Here is a 16,159-nt window from a genome sequence, read left to right as displayed (position 1 = left end):
AGGGACATAATAAAGATCAGAGAAGAAATAAATAAAATTGAGAAGAATAAAACAATAGCAAAAATCAATGAAACCAAGAGCTGGTTCTTCGAGAAAATAAACAAAATAGATAAGCCTCTAGCCAGACTTATTAAGAGGAAAAGAGAGTCAACACAAATCAACAGTATCAGAAATGAGAAAGGAAAAATCACAACAGATCCCGCAGAAATACAAAGAATTATTAGAGACTACTATGAAAACCTATATGCTAACAAGCTGGGAAACCTAGGAGAAATGGACAACTTCCTAGAAAAATACAACCTTCCAAGACTGACCCAAAAAGAAACAGAAAATCTAAACAGACCAATTACCAGCAACGAAATTGAAGCGGTAATCAAAAAACTACCAAAGAACAAAACCCCCGGGCCAGATGGATTTACCTCGGAATTTTATCAGACATACAGGGAAGACATAATACCCATTCTCCTTAAAGTTTTCCAAGAAATAGAAGAGGAGGGGATACTCCCAAACTCATTCTATGAAGCTAACATCACCCTAATACCAAAACCAGGCAAAGACACCACCAAAAAAGAAAACTACAGACCAATATCCCTGATGAACGTAGACGCAAAAATACTCAACAAAATTTTAGCAAACCGAATTCAAAAATACATCAAAACCATCGTACACCATGACCAAGTGGGATTCATCCCAGGGATGCAAGGATGGCACAACATTCGAAAGTCCATCAACATCATCCACCACATCAACAAAAAGAAAGACAAAAACCACATGATCATCTCCATAGATGCTGAAAAAGCATTTGACAAAGTTCAACATCCATTCATGATAAAAACTCTCAGCAAAATGGGAATAGAGGGCAAGTACCTCAACATAATAAAGGCCATCTATGAAAAACCCACAGCCAACATTATATTGAATAGCGAGAAGCTGAAAGCATTTCCGCTGAGATCGGGAACTAGACAGGGATGCCCACTCTCCCCACTGTTATTTAACATAGTACTGGAGGTCCTAGCCACGGCAATCAGACAAAACAAAAAAATACAAGGAATCCAGATTGGCAAAGAAGAAGTCAAACTGTCACTATTTGCAGATGACATGATACTGTACATAAAAAACCCTAAAGACTCCACCCCAGAACTACTAGAACTGATATCGGAATACAGCAAAGTTGCAGGATACAAAATCAACACACAGAAATCTGTGGCTTTCCTATATACCAACAATGAACCAACAGAAAGAGAAATCAGGAAAACAACTCCATTCACAATTGCATCAAAAAAAATAAAATACCTAGGAATAAACCTAACCAAAGAAGTGAAAGACTTATATTCTGAAAACTACAAGTCACTCTTAAAAGAAATTAAAGGGGACACTAACAGATGGAAACGCATCCCATGCTCATGGCTAGGAAGAATTAATATCGTCAAAATGGCCATCCTGCCCAAAGCAATATACAGATTTGATGCAATCCCTATGAAACTACCAGCAACATTCTTCAATGAACTGGAACAAATAATTCAAAAATTCATATGGAACCACCAAAGACCCCGAATAGCCAAAGCAATCCTGAGAAAGAAGAATAAAGTAGGGGGGATCTCACTCCCCAACTTCAAGCTCTATTATAAAGCCATAGTAATCAAGACAATTTGGTACTGGCACAAGAACAGAGCCACAGACCAATGGAACAGACTAGACAATCCAGACATTAACCCAGACATATATGGTCAATTAATATTTGATAAAGGAGCCATGGACATACAATGGCGAAATGACAGTCTCTTCAACAGATGGTGCTGGCAAAACTGGACAGCTACATGTAGGAGAATGAAACTGGACCATCGTCTAACCCCATATACAAAAGTAAACTCAAAATGGATCAAAGACCTGAATGTAAGTCATGAAACCATTAAACTCTTGGAAGAAAACATAGGCACAAACCTCTTAGACATAAACATGAGTGACCTCTTCTTGAACATATCTCCCCGGGCAAGGAAAACAACAGCAAAAATGAACAAGTGGGACTATATTAAGCTGAAAAGCTTCTGTACAGCAAAAGACACCATCAATAGAACAAAAAGGAACCCTACAGTATGGGAGAATATCTTTGAAAATGACACATCCGATAAAGGCTTGACGTCCAGAATATATAAAGAGCTCACACGCCTCAACAAACAAAAAACAAATAACCCAATTAAAAAATGGGCAAAGGAACTGAACAGACGGTTCTCCAAAAAAGAAATACAGATGGCCAACAGACACATGAAAAGATGCTCCACATCGCTAATTATCAGAGAAATGCAAATTAAAACTACAATGAGGTATCACCTCACACCAGTAAGGATGGCTGCCATCCAAAAGACAAACAACAACAAATGTTGGCGAGGCTGTGGAGAAAGGGGAACCCTCCTACACTGCTGGTGGGAATGTAAACTTGTTCAACCATTGTGGAAAGCAGTATGGAGGTACATCAAAATGCTCAAAACAGACTTACCATTTGACCCAGGAATTGCACTCCTAGGAATTTACCCTAAGAATGCAGCAATCAAGTATGAGAAAGATCAGTGCACCCCTATGTTTATCGCAGCACTATTTACAATAGCCAAGAATTGGAAGCAACCTAAATGTCCATCGATTGATGAATGGATAAAGAAGATGTGGTACATATACACAATGGAATACTACTCAGCCATAAGAAAAGGGCAAATCCAACCATTTGCAGCAACATGGATGGAGCTGGAGGGTATTTTGCTCAGTGAAACAAGCCAAGCAGAGAAAGAGAAATACCAAATGATTTCACTCATCTGTGGAATATAAGAACAAAGGAAAAACTGAAGGAACAAAACAGCAGCAGAATCACAGAACTCAAGAATGGACTAACAGGTACCAAAGGGAAAGGGACTGGGGAGGATGGGTGGGTAGGGAGGGATAAGGGGGGGAGAAGTAGGGGGGTATTAAGATTAGCATCCATAGCAGGGTGGGAGAAAGGGGAGGGCTGTACAACACAGAGAAGACAAGTAGTGATTCTACAACAGGTTGCTACGCTGATGGACAGTGACTGTAAAGGAGTATATAGGGGGGACCTGGTATAGGGGAGAGCCTAGTAAACAAAGTATTCGTCATGTAAGTGTAGATTAATGATTAAAAAAAAAATGCAGTTCCTATGTGGTGACCTCTAATGAGTTCTACACAATGATATAAAGGACATATAAAAGTGTAGGCAAAGGGTCTGTTTGTGTTTATACAGAGGATCAAAGCCTAATTTGGCTACCCCGAAAATGAACTAAGATACGATATGAAAGAGAACTTCCAACATCAGCACTCTCGGGAAGACTCATGCCAGAAGATGATCATCAAAAAACCCCAACAAAGATCCACGCACTGCTACAGCTGTAGATGCACTCATCCCACCAGCTCCTGGACTTGCCATGGGAAAGAAGGAGATATCTAAGCTGGCCTGTGCATACAGTAAAACAACAAATTTGACTGGATCTATACTGTTGGAACTCAACCAAGAATTAGGAGAAGTGCAAATTGTAGCGCTCCAAAATCTTACAACTACAGACTATTTACTGTTAAAAGAACATATGGGATGTGAACAGTGCCCAGGAATGGGTTGTTTTAATTTGTCTGATTTTTCTCAAACTATTCAAATTCAGTTAGATAATAACCATCATATCATTGATAAGTTTTCACAAATGCCTAGGGTGCCTAACTGGTTTTCTTGGTTTCACTGGAGATGGCTGGTAATTACAGGTATGCTTTGGTTATGTAACTATACTCCTATTATGTTAATGTGTGTGCGCAATTTAAGTAGTAGCTTAAAATCTATACATGCTGAAGTTACTCTACAAGAAGATATGTCAAAGAAATAATCAATCTTCCCATGTTTTCTCCCGCCTGCTACTTCTATAGCTTTTCTTCTTCCTTCCTAATTACAACGAATTCTTAAATAGAATTCGTGCCTCATATCAAATTTACCGAGTATCATAACTCCTCCAAGTGGTAAAGATACCTCAAGACAAATGCTGGGCATAGAAGCCACAGGGCATAAATATGCAAAGAAATAAAAAGCTAACCATTTCAAACAATAAGGCTTCTCTCTCACTTACCAACTTAACATTTCCCTGTATGGCCCCGGAAGATGACTGGTTAGCCAGAGACGGGTAAGATTCCTCAAGGGAGGAACAACCTAAGACAGGCACAGCCGCAGGGGGGTCATCAGGTGAGAAATTGGGGATCAACAGAGGTGAGGCTTAGAACCTCACCCTCCCTGTTCTGAGAGAAATCTTCTGCATATGTGGATGTTTTATTGCCCTTGTCTAGCTTGGATTAACACATAGTCTACAGGCACACACCTGATCATCTACATTTGCTCTCTTACAACACTAAACTATGTTTTCTACCTTTATGTTGTATCTACCTACCACTTCAGCATTTTATTAAAAATAATAAAGAGAGAAATGTGGTATCCACATATAAATCAAGTATAAAAATCAAATGTGTATTCATATTTGAACTGACTGTTTATAGTTCATAATGCATGAGCAAAACCAAAAGTTTCTGTGATGACTGCCCTTGTACTGTTCACCATGTAACTTATTCACTATGTAAGAATTTGTTCTCCATGTAAGAACTTGTTCGTTATGCTTCAGAAGATTGGAGACTGACGAAAATTAGGCTTGGGGTGGATTAATGATTGTGCATTGAGCATTGACTCCCCTATACAGAATTTTATTGTTGTTAACAACCATTTGATCAATAAATATGAGAGATGCCCTAACAACAACAACCAAAAAAAAGTACACACTTCCAATTGTAAAATAAATAAGTAACCGGGATGTAATGTATAGCATAAGGAATATAGTCAAAATATTGTAACAACTTGGTATGGTGATAGCTGGTACCTAGAATTATCATGTATATAAATGTTGAATCACTGTGTTGTACACCTGAAACTAATGTAATGTAATACTGTGTGTCAACTACCCTTCAATAAAAAATAATTATAAAAAAAAAAAAAATTAAACTCTCAATGGACTAAAGACCTAAATGTAAGGCATAAGTCCATAAAACTCTAAGAAGAAAATACAGGCAAGAACTTCGTGAACATTAACATGAGAAATTTCTTTCTGGATATGTCTCATGGGCAAGGGAAATAAAATAAGAAATAAACAAGTGGGACTACATCAAACTAAAAAGCTTCTGCACACCAAATGAAACCCTCAACAAAGCAAAAAGGCAACCTACCAAATGGGATAATATGTTTGCAAATGATTTAATGGGGCTACGGCACTGGAGGGGGCGCACATGCAGTCCCTGGAGAAGTTGAGTCTAAATCTTCCTTGGCAGGGGAGGCTCCCAGCTCTGCGGGTTCAGCTGGGCCTGCATCCCCCTATCAGCAGTCTCCATGGAGACCAGGGGAAGTCAGAGGCAGTACCCCCTGGGATGGAATGAGGCAGCTCAGTGAGCCTGGGTCCTGCAGCCCCTCCAGCCTCTGGGCTGCTTCCTCCAGCCTCCAGGAGCTGCCCCCCTTCAGGAGACTGCACACCACAGGCCTGCCCTGCTCTCCATCCAGGGATGGTTTTGAGGATGACAGAAAGGCCAAGAAAGTCCTTGGATACCAAAGAGTCCTTTAAATATATTGACAGTCATACCACTGTCAACACTGAATAAGTAGCATTTATTCCCAGCCCAACACAGGAGGTAAAAATGGAAACAAGGTCATCTCCCCCAAAGACTGAGACCCCCAAACCCCTTCCTTCTTTGAGGGCTTGCAGGTGCCTAACCCACAGCCTAGCTCCCCCAGGCTCTGGACTAAAGTGTCCTGGAAGTGCACACACACACACTGCAACTTGGGTCTCCAAGGTGTCCAAGAAAGAAGCAAAGCACTTGGCAGCATGAAAGCAAAGGCTTTCTAAGTAGTGACACTGGGGATGCCCAAAAGCCACCTGGCCATCTCCCTGGGGCCCATTTACACAATAGTCATCGCTGTGAAAAACAAAACAAAACATGCCAACAGACGAAAACCAAAAGCCTAAGCCCAGAGGGAGCTAACTGCAGAGAAGTTTGCTCCCAGTAATTTCCCCACCAGCTGATTAAGGGGCCTGCAGGTCACAGATCTGGGCCATGTGGTTGTAGGGACTGAATCATCTAGAAACCAGATAGTGGCCTTCAATCCTGTTCAAGAGAAAGAGTCCCAGGGAACAAATGCCTGGGACATTCTTTCTGCCCCAGGAACAGGGAGGCCACAGAGAGTCTGTTCCTTGAATGTGACCAAGACAGTCCCTGCTTCCCTCTCTCAGAGCCTGGGGCCCCATACTGACCCCAGGGACAGCACTGTTCTATGGCACTGACTAGAGCAGGAGGGCCACTCACGAGTCCAAGACGAAGTACAGGTCGTAAGTGCTCCAGCAGGATTCCCCATCTGCTGGGCTCTCCTGGAGCCTGGAGCTGGGGTGGTGACCTTGGTCCTGGGTGAGGTAGGGGTCGGGGGTGCTCCTGGTGGTCAGGAGCGGAGACGGCAGCAGCAGCAGCAGGAAGATGGCGTACATGGGACCCAGCATCCTGGGGCCCATGAACTTCAGGCCACCTCAAGCCAACACCTCCTCTGCTTCCTCCCGTGCTCAGGGTCCTCGGCACTCCCAACCTCAGCTCTACTCACGCTTTAATCAATATATCTTGCACCTGCAAGCAGCCACCTGATACCTGCCCTGTGGGTCCAAGTAGCAAGTGGTTGGCTGTGGGGTGACGGCCCCACTACTTATGCACCTTCACCCCGCCCTGCTGAGGTATGTCCATTATGATGGACAATAGGTTGCCATTGTGACCTTGTGAACTGCAGCTCTGCCCAGTGTTCTCCCTGTGGGCAACCCCAGGCAGGAGTTTGAAGGGGTGGTCAGATGAGGCCTCCATTTGTCCCTTATCCCAAACCATCCCAGGGTCTTTACAATTTCAAGGAAAGCCAGCCCTTTGGTAAACTGAAAGAGGGCAGCTGAGGGGGCCGACATACGGACATCACTGAGTGTGAGCAGCTGGGGACAAGAGTGCTGTAAAGTTTATTTGTGGGGACACTGAAGTCACCCATGGGATAGAAGGATCTAGAAGAAGGTTGTGAAAGCAGGCCAGTGTCCTTTGTGAATGAGGGACATTCTAGTTATCGGCTGCTGTGTATTGAACTATCCCAGACCTAGGGACATAAAACAACAATTTCATATGCTCACAGGTTCTGCGGATTAGAAACTCAGAGATGTCTGAGCGGGCATGGGTTGACTTTCCTCCATGGAAAACCCACTTGCTCTTTCGTGTAAATTTTGGAATCATATCATAAACTCTCCACTCACCTAAACCTCTCTTAGTATTTTAGCAAAATAAAGTTAAATATGTAGATACATTTGGAGGGATTCGAATCTGCTATCTGGATTCTCCTACCAGTGAACATCAGGCACCCAGCCTACTTCCCTCCTTAGGGGCCAAACCAGCCATGGGTTTCTGATCTGAAATGCCACGGTGCCCCCTTATGGGTGCAGGCAGGGGCACACAGAGGGGGACACAGCTCTGAGGGCACACCCTGCCCCAAACCCAGCGTGGGCTGCAGTGAAGGCTACTCCCAGGTGCGCGGTGGTGCTGGGGACGGATTCATTCCTGGGTGTCACCGGCAGGTGTCCAGGGTGGGCTCACTGTGGGGAGGCAGCCTGATGCGGGATGGTTGTCACTGGAGGAAAGGAGGGCCTACTTACCTGGGGATTTCTTGTTACCAAATCTGGATTGACAAATAACTTCCTCCGTGTTGTCTACATTTTGAAAGCCTTTTCTGATAACCTTCAATTTCTTGTTAACTGTAACATCAATGTGTCTGTGTGAGGAAGGGCTGAGGTATTTTCCTCAGATCACAACTATGGCAGGCCACCCCCAAAACAGAACTCCCAGGAACTTGTGAGGATGGGCCTGCATCTGAACCAACATCTGGGCAGCCCTCTGGCCGGATCCTCCCCTGGGGTCACTGAGGGCCCACTCTCAGGAGCCTGGGATGGGCCCAGAGCACTCAGGGGCCTGTCCCCACTTCCCATGACTCAGGAAGCCCGTTAAAGGCACCCGACCTACTTCCATCCCTAGGGGCAAACCCAGCCACAGGTTTCTGATCTGAAATACCAAGGTGCCCCCTAATGGGCACAGGCAGGGACCAGGCAACCCTGACATAATTGAGAGAGGAGCCAAGACATCCTGGTGAGTCAGCCCTGAGTCACGTCTGAGCTGCACATGCACACCTGGGGGCCTGTGGGACTTTCTGCCACCTGGAGTCAATTCTCTATTCCTCCAAGCTGTCTTTCTGGGGGCCTGTGGCAGAATGGAAACCAGAGAAGCCAGGCCTGTTATTGCAGAAAGATAACGTGGGGTTTCAATAGGGTATGTGGCTTTCCCCAACACCTGGCAGTCAGAGGGTCAGGATCTGATCTTAGTGCCCAATCCAGGACCACAGAGGATGCCACCTCTGCTCTAGACCCAGCTGAATAGCTATCAGGCAGCTCCTCTGGAATGCCATGGGCTCTTGGTTTCAACTCATGGGGCTGTGACTGCAGAGCCTGAAACCCTAGAGGGGACCTGGCTGGCCTGAGCCTCATGGGGAAGTTTGGCAACAGCCTCTACTCCCATGTCTGTGACACGCAGGGAGTGTGGCAGCCCAGGGCAGGGCCGAGAGCCCAGAGCACAGTAGAAGCCAGCACCCCTGGGAACGGTGCACAGCGCCCCTCTGCTCCATATGTCGTCCCCGGCCTTGTGTCCCTGCTGCCCTTCAGGCCCTGCTCTTGATGACTTGTCCTCTCGTAGGAACTACAGCTCTCAGGGGTCCGGTTTACTCTGGGAATTGTAGGCAAGTGGGGGCAGGAGGATGGTTTCAGGGTTTTGAGCAGAAGAGATGTTGAGTTAAAGGACTGTGCTCTGCCCAGACAGCTGCTCCTTTTACATTCTATCTGCCCGCACCCTGTTCCTCCAACAGTAAAAACCCCAAGAAGAAAGTGAATCCAAGAGTGAGCACAGCCAGCTTGCAGGGAGCTGTACTTGCCCCCCTTCACTCCCGCTGCCCACCAGCTCTGAGAGCACAGAGGGACCTGCAGCCCCAGGACGGGAGACAGATCCTTACTGGAAGGGAGGGCATTCTTTCTGGGAGAAAAGTTATATACCAGGCTGCCTGGGATCCAGGGACAGGGGATGGAAGGCGGGCAGCTCCCTGGGAAGGCCAGGTGGAGCTGGGCGGTGAGGAAGGGTGGCTGACTGCCAGGACTGGCAGGGGCACAGCGGGAGGTGACTGCCCTGGGGAGGCCAGGTAGGGGCTGGGACACCATGTGCTGCCCGGCGCAGGCTCGTGGAGAGAATCCCCACACTGCTCACCCACTTTTCACCTGTGTTTCCCCTCCCTGCAGCAATTCTACTGCTGGTACTGATCCCAGGAGAACCCTGCCCCATGCCTGCAGAGAGGGACGCTTGGGAAGACCCCACAGGGTGGCTTGTAGTAGCATCTCCTTCAGAACAATCTTACTGTTGAAGGAAGACTAATGAAATTAATTTGGTCCTTCAACATAACGGACTGCTGTGCAGATGGCTGCAAATTACAGGACTTAAAACCAACAACAAATGGAGGAGAAAAATCAAGTTAGAAATAATTGGGAGCAGACAAGGGAAACTCAAGAAAGCTCTGAAAGTAAGTAGTGGCCAGGAAGGAAAGAGTCAAGGAAACTATACAGACACAGAAACTCAAACAACACACTGCAGCCAGCAGCCGCCGCCCTTCAGTGGCTGTTGAGGGCACCACTCAGGTTTTCACAACTAACTATGATGTGTCTGGAGGTGACATTAAGCCATTTAAAGCAAATTAAACGTCTTACACGGGTTTAAAAAGGACATGAAAGCACATAATTAACCTTGGAAGGATTCCTTCCTGTCCTAAGTGATTTGTCGCCACAAATCTTTTTACATGTCCAAAAGTTAACTCACTGCAAACTTCAGATAAGAAGTTTCTCCAGATTTCATGTGCCAAGGAACCTCTGAAATTTCAGCAGCAATTTTTTAAACAAACTGTGCAATGTTTCAGGGTGACAGCCTAAGACAGCATTATTTCCATAAGAGGTAAAAACAAGATAAAGTCTCGGCCTTCATTGGTGTGGGGGGGCGCACAGGGAAGGCAGTATAGCACAGAGAAGACAAGCAGTGACTCTTTAGCTTCTTTCTATGCCGATGGACAGTGACTGTAATGGGGTATGTGGTGGGGACTTGATAATGGGGGGAATCTAGTAACCACAATGTTGCTCATGTAAGTGTATATTAACGATGCCACAAAATAGATAAATAAATAAATAAGAAGGAATAAACTAGAACTAGTACTCCTAAATCATGTGATGTCACCAATACTGATCCAGAAACATGGCCTGGGGTACACACACTATCGATAACACTGGGCATGGATATTCTTCCTGTCACTAAAACTGCAGACACAGCGCATCAACTCACTGAACACAAGGGCCCTAAAATACCACCATCAGGACTATTGGTGGCTATGCCCAGATGTGGGATGAGTTTATGTGCCTTACCCCAGGTTATGGACATTTGAGCCCCAGATCTCCCTTATGTTGGATGTTGAAAAAGAATAAAATCACTCTAAAGAAAACCAGCACAACTGTACCAAGAATCTGGGATGGATATCGCTGAACCTATGCAGTCATTCTCTCACATTAAGGGATGGCAACTGGTTTGGAGCTGACTGATTGCACTGCCCAGGTATATACTAGGTAGCCCCAAGTGGGACCCATGGTTATGTGCCACAGATCTTTGCCTGTGGCCTCCACCCAGGTGGTTGGGCTGCTGTACCTGGGTTTTCCCTGGGCACAGGGGAGAATCAACCCCAGTGTAACCACAGTTGCCCAAGTCCCTCTCTTTTAAGCTAGATGAGCACAATCCATCTTTCACTGGTATGATCATTTGGCCTCTTTGCTCCACACATTGGCCTGGAGGATTTATAGCATATATAAAAGCTCTTACAAAATTTATTCAACAAGCCTTAAATGAGAGCCAACAAAGCCTGTCCTTACTGAACACTGATGTGTCTCTAAGAGATAAGCTGTCCTCCAAAATGGGATGGATTTGCATATTATTAGGGCTTCACAAGGAGACACCTGTGCCATCATCCAAGCAGAATGTTGTGTATTTACACCTGATGAGTCTACTATATCATCTTTATTAAGGACATTTACTGAGGACACAGTTGAATGCCCTAAGTGATCCAACACCCAGTCTAAGAGATTTAATAGGTCAGTAGTTTGGATTATAGGGCTCCTGGTGGAAAAAATCATAGTTGATTTTGGGAGTGATTGTCCTAATCTGTGTTTTTTCTTGCACACACCTGTGCTGTTGTTGCAGCATATGTCTCCAATACAGCCAGACAGCTGTCAAAAGAGCCACCTCTGTGCTGGTGAAACCCCTTGTTGACCACTCAGGGCACAATGCAAGGGGCAGGGGAGGGGAGGGAGCATATGAGATTATAAGAGCCAATCACAAGGGATGGAGTGTAGAAGGAAATCATCAAGAAGACATGACCACCCCATTGTGGAAAGCAGTATGGAGGTTCCTCAGAATTCTCAAAACAGAAATACCATTTGACCCAGGAATTCCACTTCTAGGAATTTATCCTAAGAATGCAGCACTCCAGTTTGAAAAAGACAGATGCACCCCTATGTTTATCACTGCACTATTTACAATAGCCAAGATATGGAAGCAACCTAAGTGTCCATCAGTAGATGAATGGATAAAGATGTGGTACATATACACAATGGAATATTACTCAGCCATAAGAAAAAAACAGATCCTACCATTCATAACAACATGGATGGAGCTAGAGGGTATTATGCTCAGTGAAATAAGCCAGGTGGAGAACGACAAGCACCAAATGATTTCACTCATATGTGGAGTAAAGAACAAAGAAAAAACTGAAGGAACAAAACAGCAGCACAATCACAGAAGCCAGGAATGGACTAACAGTTACCAAAGGGAAAGGGACTGGGGAGGATGGGTGGGAAGGGAGGGATAAGGGGTGGGGGAGGAAAGGGGGCATTATGATTAGCATGTATAATGTGGGATGGGGGGCATGGGGAGGGCTGTGCAACACAGAGAAGACAAGTAGTGACTCTACAGCATCTTACTACGCTGATGGACAGTGACTGTAATGGGGTTTGTGGGGTGGACTTGGTGAAGGGGGGAGCCTAGTAAACATCATGTTCCTCATGTAATTGTAGATTAATGATACCAAAATAAAATAAAATAAAAAGACATGACCACCAACTGACCTGTGACCCAGGCAACTGGAGGCTCCTCACTCCTTTCCTGTCCTTAAAATGTGGGTTTGCCTGCCTTCTCTGCTCCTAGAAGCTGCCTGAGGTTATAACCTTGAGACAGTGATATAGGTTTGATACCATCTGGACTATATACATGACCAAACCCAGTTACAGCTTCTATGTAAACTTCAAGATTTGGTGGGTGGGTATGGAGATCTACTCATTTTGTGGCTGCCCAAGACAAGTCTCATCTGTAAATTCCTTTGCTTATTAACTTTGCTACCTATCATTCTGGAGTGGCCTGCGTCTTTGTAGGTCTTTCCCTGCCCTCCAAGTATGGGACCATTTTCAGCTTATACCTGAGAAGATCCCAAAGAGCTTATGAACCAGCATACTTATATGTGGAATCAAAACAAAAACCAAAAAGCAGAACTCTTAGATACAGAGAACAGGTTGGTGGTTGCCAGAGACAAGGATGGAAGGGGAGGTGAAATGGGTGAAGGTGGGCAATAGGTATAAACTTCCAGTTATTTATAAATAAGTCCTGGGGGGTAATGTACAGCATAGTGACTATAGTTAACAATATTTTATTACATATCTGAAAGTCACAAAGAAAGTAAATCTTAAAAATTCTCATCATCAAAAGAAATTGTAACTATGTGTGGTGATAGATGTTAATTAACTTGTTAAAGTAATGATTTATAGAGAGAAAGAGAGATACTATAATAGTAAATACACATTATGTATACAGTAAAAAAATATGTGCATGTATACATATCTACACACTATATACACACACATATATATATATCATCATTATGTTGTACATCTAAAACTAATACAATGTTATATGTCAGCTATATCTCAATAAAAATCTCCCAACAAAGAAAAGTTCTGGATCTGACTGCTTCACTGGTAAATGCTACCAAACATTTAAACAAAAGCTAATACCAAACCTTCTCAAATTTTCCCAGAAAAAGTAAAGAAGAAGGAACTCTTCCTAACTCATTCTCTGAGGCCAGCACAACACTAATACCAAAGCTAGACAAAAACACTACAAAAAAACTACACACCAATATCACTTATGAACACTGATGCAAAAGCCTCAAAAAATACTAGCATACAGAATTCAACAGTATATTTAAAGGATTATATGCCATGAGCAAGTTAGCTTTATTCAGGAATGCAAGGATGGCTGAACATATGAAAATTGATCAATGTAATAAGCCACATCAACAAAATGAAGGAAAATAAACACATGACCATCTCGGTTAATGTAGAAAAAAGTGTCGGTCCCTCCCTGCTTCTGACCCGCAGATAAGGGAGGAGACACGATGAGATATGGAAGATCTGAAAGGACCAGCCAGGGGACTCGAGACTTAACAGCGCAAGAGTGGTGCTGAGAGGGCACCCTTCATATTTACTGAGCAAATACATGTTAACAACAGTAGAATTCTGTGGGGGGGGGACTTAATACACAATCATTAACTAACTTGAAACTTAATCCTCCGCAGTCTCCAGTCTCCTGGGGTGCGACATCTTACATGGTATTGAAACAATAGCAAGGGCAGTTAGGTCACAGAAACTGTTTTGGTCTTGTTTGTTCTGTTCTTGACCATGTACCAGGAATTACAGGAAAATAATCAAGTCATATATGATTATACATTTGATTTCTATACTTGATTTATATATTAATCCCACATCTCCCCCTTATTTTTAATAAAATGTTTAAGTAGTAGGTAGACATAATTAAGATTACAGTTTCTAATGGAAAGCTTTTTAACACAGTTTACCTTTTCATAAAAGATAATCTATCTTTTAAATCTTGTGATGTAAAATAAAGATGGAAAGTAGAGTTTAGTGCAGTAGGAAGGCAAGTGTAGGTGGTCAGGTGCCTACAGACTAGGTATTGATCCTAGTTAGACAAGGGCAACAAAACAGCCATGGGTGCAGAAGACTTCTCTCAAAACTGGGGGGAGGGGGAGGTTCTAAGCCTCACCTCTGTTGACCCCCAATTTCTCACCTGATGGCCCCCCTGCGACTGTGCCTGTCTTAGGTTGTTCCTCCCTTGAGGAATCTTACCCGTCTCTGGCTAACCAGTCATCTTCCGGGGCCATACAGGGAGATGTTAAGTTGGTAAGTGAGAGAGAAGCAATATTCTTTGAAAAGATTAGCTTTTTACTTCTTTGTAGACTTATGCCCCGTGGCTCCTATGCCCAGCACTTGTCTTGAGGTATCTTTACCAGCTGGAAGGATTATGATACACGGTAATTTTAAATATGAGACACGAACTCTAGTAAAGGGCTGTATTTAGGAAGGAAAAAGAAAAGCTATAGAAGCAGCAAAGGAAGAAAATATGAGAAGATTGATTATTTCTTTGACATAACTTCTTGTAGAGTAATGTAAGCATGTGTAGGTTTTAACAAATTACTAACTAAATTATGTACACACATTAACAGAACAGGAATACAGATATATAACAAAAGCAAACCTGCAATTACTGGCCATATCCAATGAAACCAAGAAAACCAGTTAGATAACCCAGGCATTTGTGAAAACTTATTAATAATATGATGAATACTGTCTAATTGATTTTGAATAGTTTGAGAAAAATCAGACAAATTAAAACAACACATTCCTAGAAACTGTTTGCATCCCATATGTTCTTTTAACAGCACGATTCTGAAGCAACTTGCACTTCTCCTAGCTCTTGATTGAGGTCAGATGTACAGAAGCAGTCAGATTTGTTGTCTTACTATACACACAGGCCAGCTTAGATATCTCTTTTTGCATTCCACCAACCGGTCCAGGAACGGGCAGGATGAATGCCGCTGCAACTGCAACAGAGGTGGGACCTAAAAGTTTCAAGTTGTCATCACAATCAGACAGCAGAGCTCAGAGAAATCTGTTATGACTATTTCCGGGATAATCTATTTGAGTAAGAAGGATGCGTCCCACACCACATATACCTTGATAATGTGAAGAGAGAGCTTAGGGTGTGACTTGTACCACCTGCCCAGCCCCTAAGGTGGGCTGGGTTGTGTCTGTTTGCTAGGGCTGTTTACAGTGAAGTCACAGGTTATGCTGAGATACCCTTCTTTATTTGAGATACACTCAAACATTCCAGGCCAAGTTTCTCTGGGCCTTTTGAGCTTTAACTGATGTCACTGAAGAATGACTCTAGAGCTTAATGCTTAACCCAGGGTTTTGGTAGGGGGTTTCCTTGCATGTAGTTATTACATTGCTCTGACTGCAAATATCCTGCCTTGCTTTTTCCGGAGAACCTCACCTTATTCTGTCTAAGCTCAAGGTCCCTGTCTCATTCCTCCCTCTACAGATAGAGACCCTAGCTGCTGTTAGGGCAAAGGGGCCATGACTGCTCTGGTTGCTTCATGCTGATAGGGGGCGCAGTAAGGGGTACAGCTAGGTCTCCATAAATGGTCAGTTGAGAGAGCCTCGGACGATTGGCACTTCTATTCCGGGTTCCATTTCTATTACTATGTGCAGTTTTATGGCTTCTAGGCAAGATAGAACAAATCGTGTTATTAGGTTAAGTAGCAACATCTGGAGTTGGATTTTCTTTTTTGGAGCAACTTGACAAGATTAAGAATGCATGGCTGAATATGAGAACTAGAAATAGTAAAACTTTAATCGAAATGATGGGAGAAAACTAAAACATCTGGAGAATCATAGCTAGATATTTTGGGGAAACTAGAATTCTGGATCTAGTCTACGTCTCAATGACTAGTATTAGGATTTAGTATAGATAAGGCTGCATTATTGAAACAATACTTTTCTCTAAAATCACCCTCATTTTTATTAGAAGTAACTAGATTAAG

At 43.7% G+C, this 16,159-nt stretch overlaps 1 protein-coding gene across 5 annotated transcripts in view; it reads right to left on the bottom strand.

Moving 5' to 3' along the window:
* Positions 1–16,159, bottom strand: part of LOC118933407 (anthrax toxin receptor-like) — a 73,152-nt gene that overhangs the window by 38,580 nt on the left and 18,413 nt on the right. Inside the window, exon 1 of one of the 5 annotated variants that reach the window (XM_057494319.1) lies at positions 6,379–6,805. The exons of 3 other annotated variants lie outside the window; for them this stretch is intronic. In XM_057494319.1, the coding sequence (XP_057350302.1) occupies positions 6,379–6,578 (200 nt within the window). In that variant the 5' untranslated portion in view covers positions 6,579–6,805. Of the gene's footprint in view, positions 1–6,378; positions 6,806–16,159 lie in introns of those variants that run through there. One more of the 5 variants, XM_057494320.1, reaches the window with a different exon arrangement.

This window comes from Manis pentadactyla, chromosome 16 (assembly GCF_030020395.1).
Source record: "Manis pentadactyla isolate mManPen7 chromosome 16, mManPen7.hap1, whole genome shotgun sequence".
NCBI classification, from domain to species: Eukaryota; Metazoa; Chordata; class Mammalia; order Pholidota; family Manidae; genus Manis; species Manis pentadactyla.
Note: the sequence above shows the minus strand (reverse complement) of the source record. Positions and strands in the feature narration are given on the sequence as shown.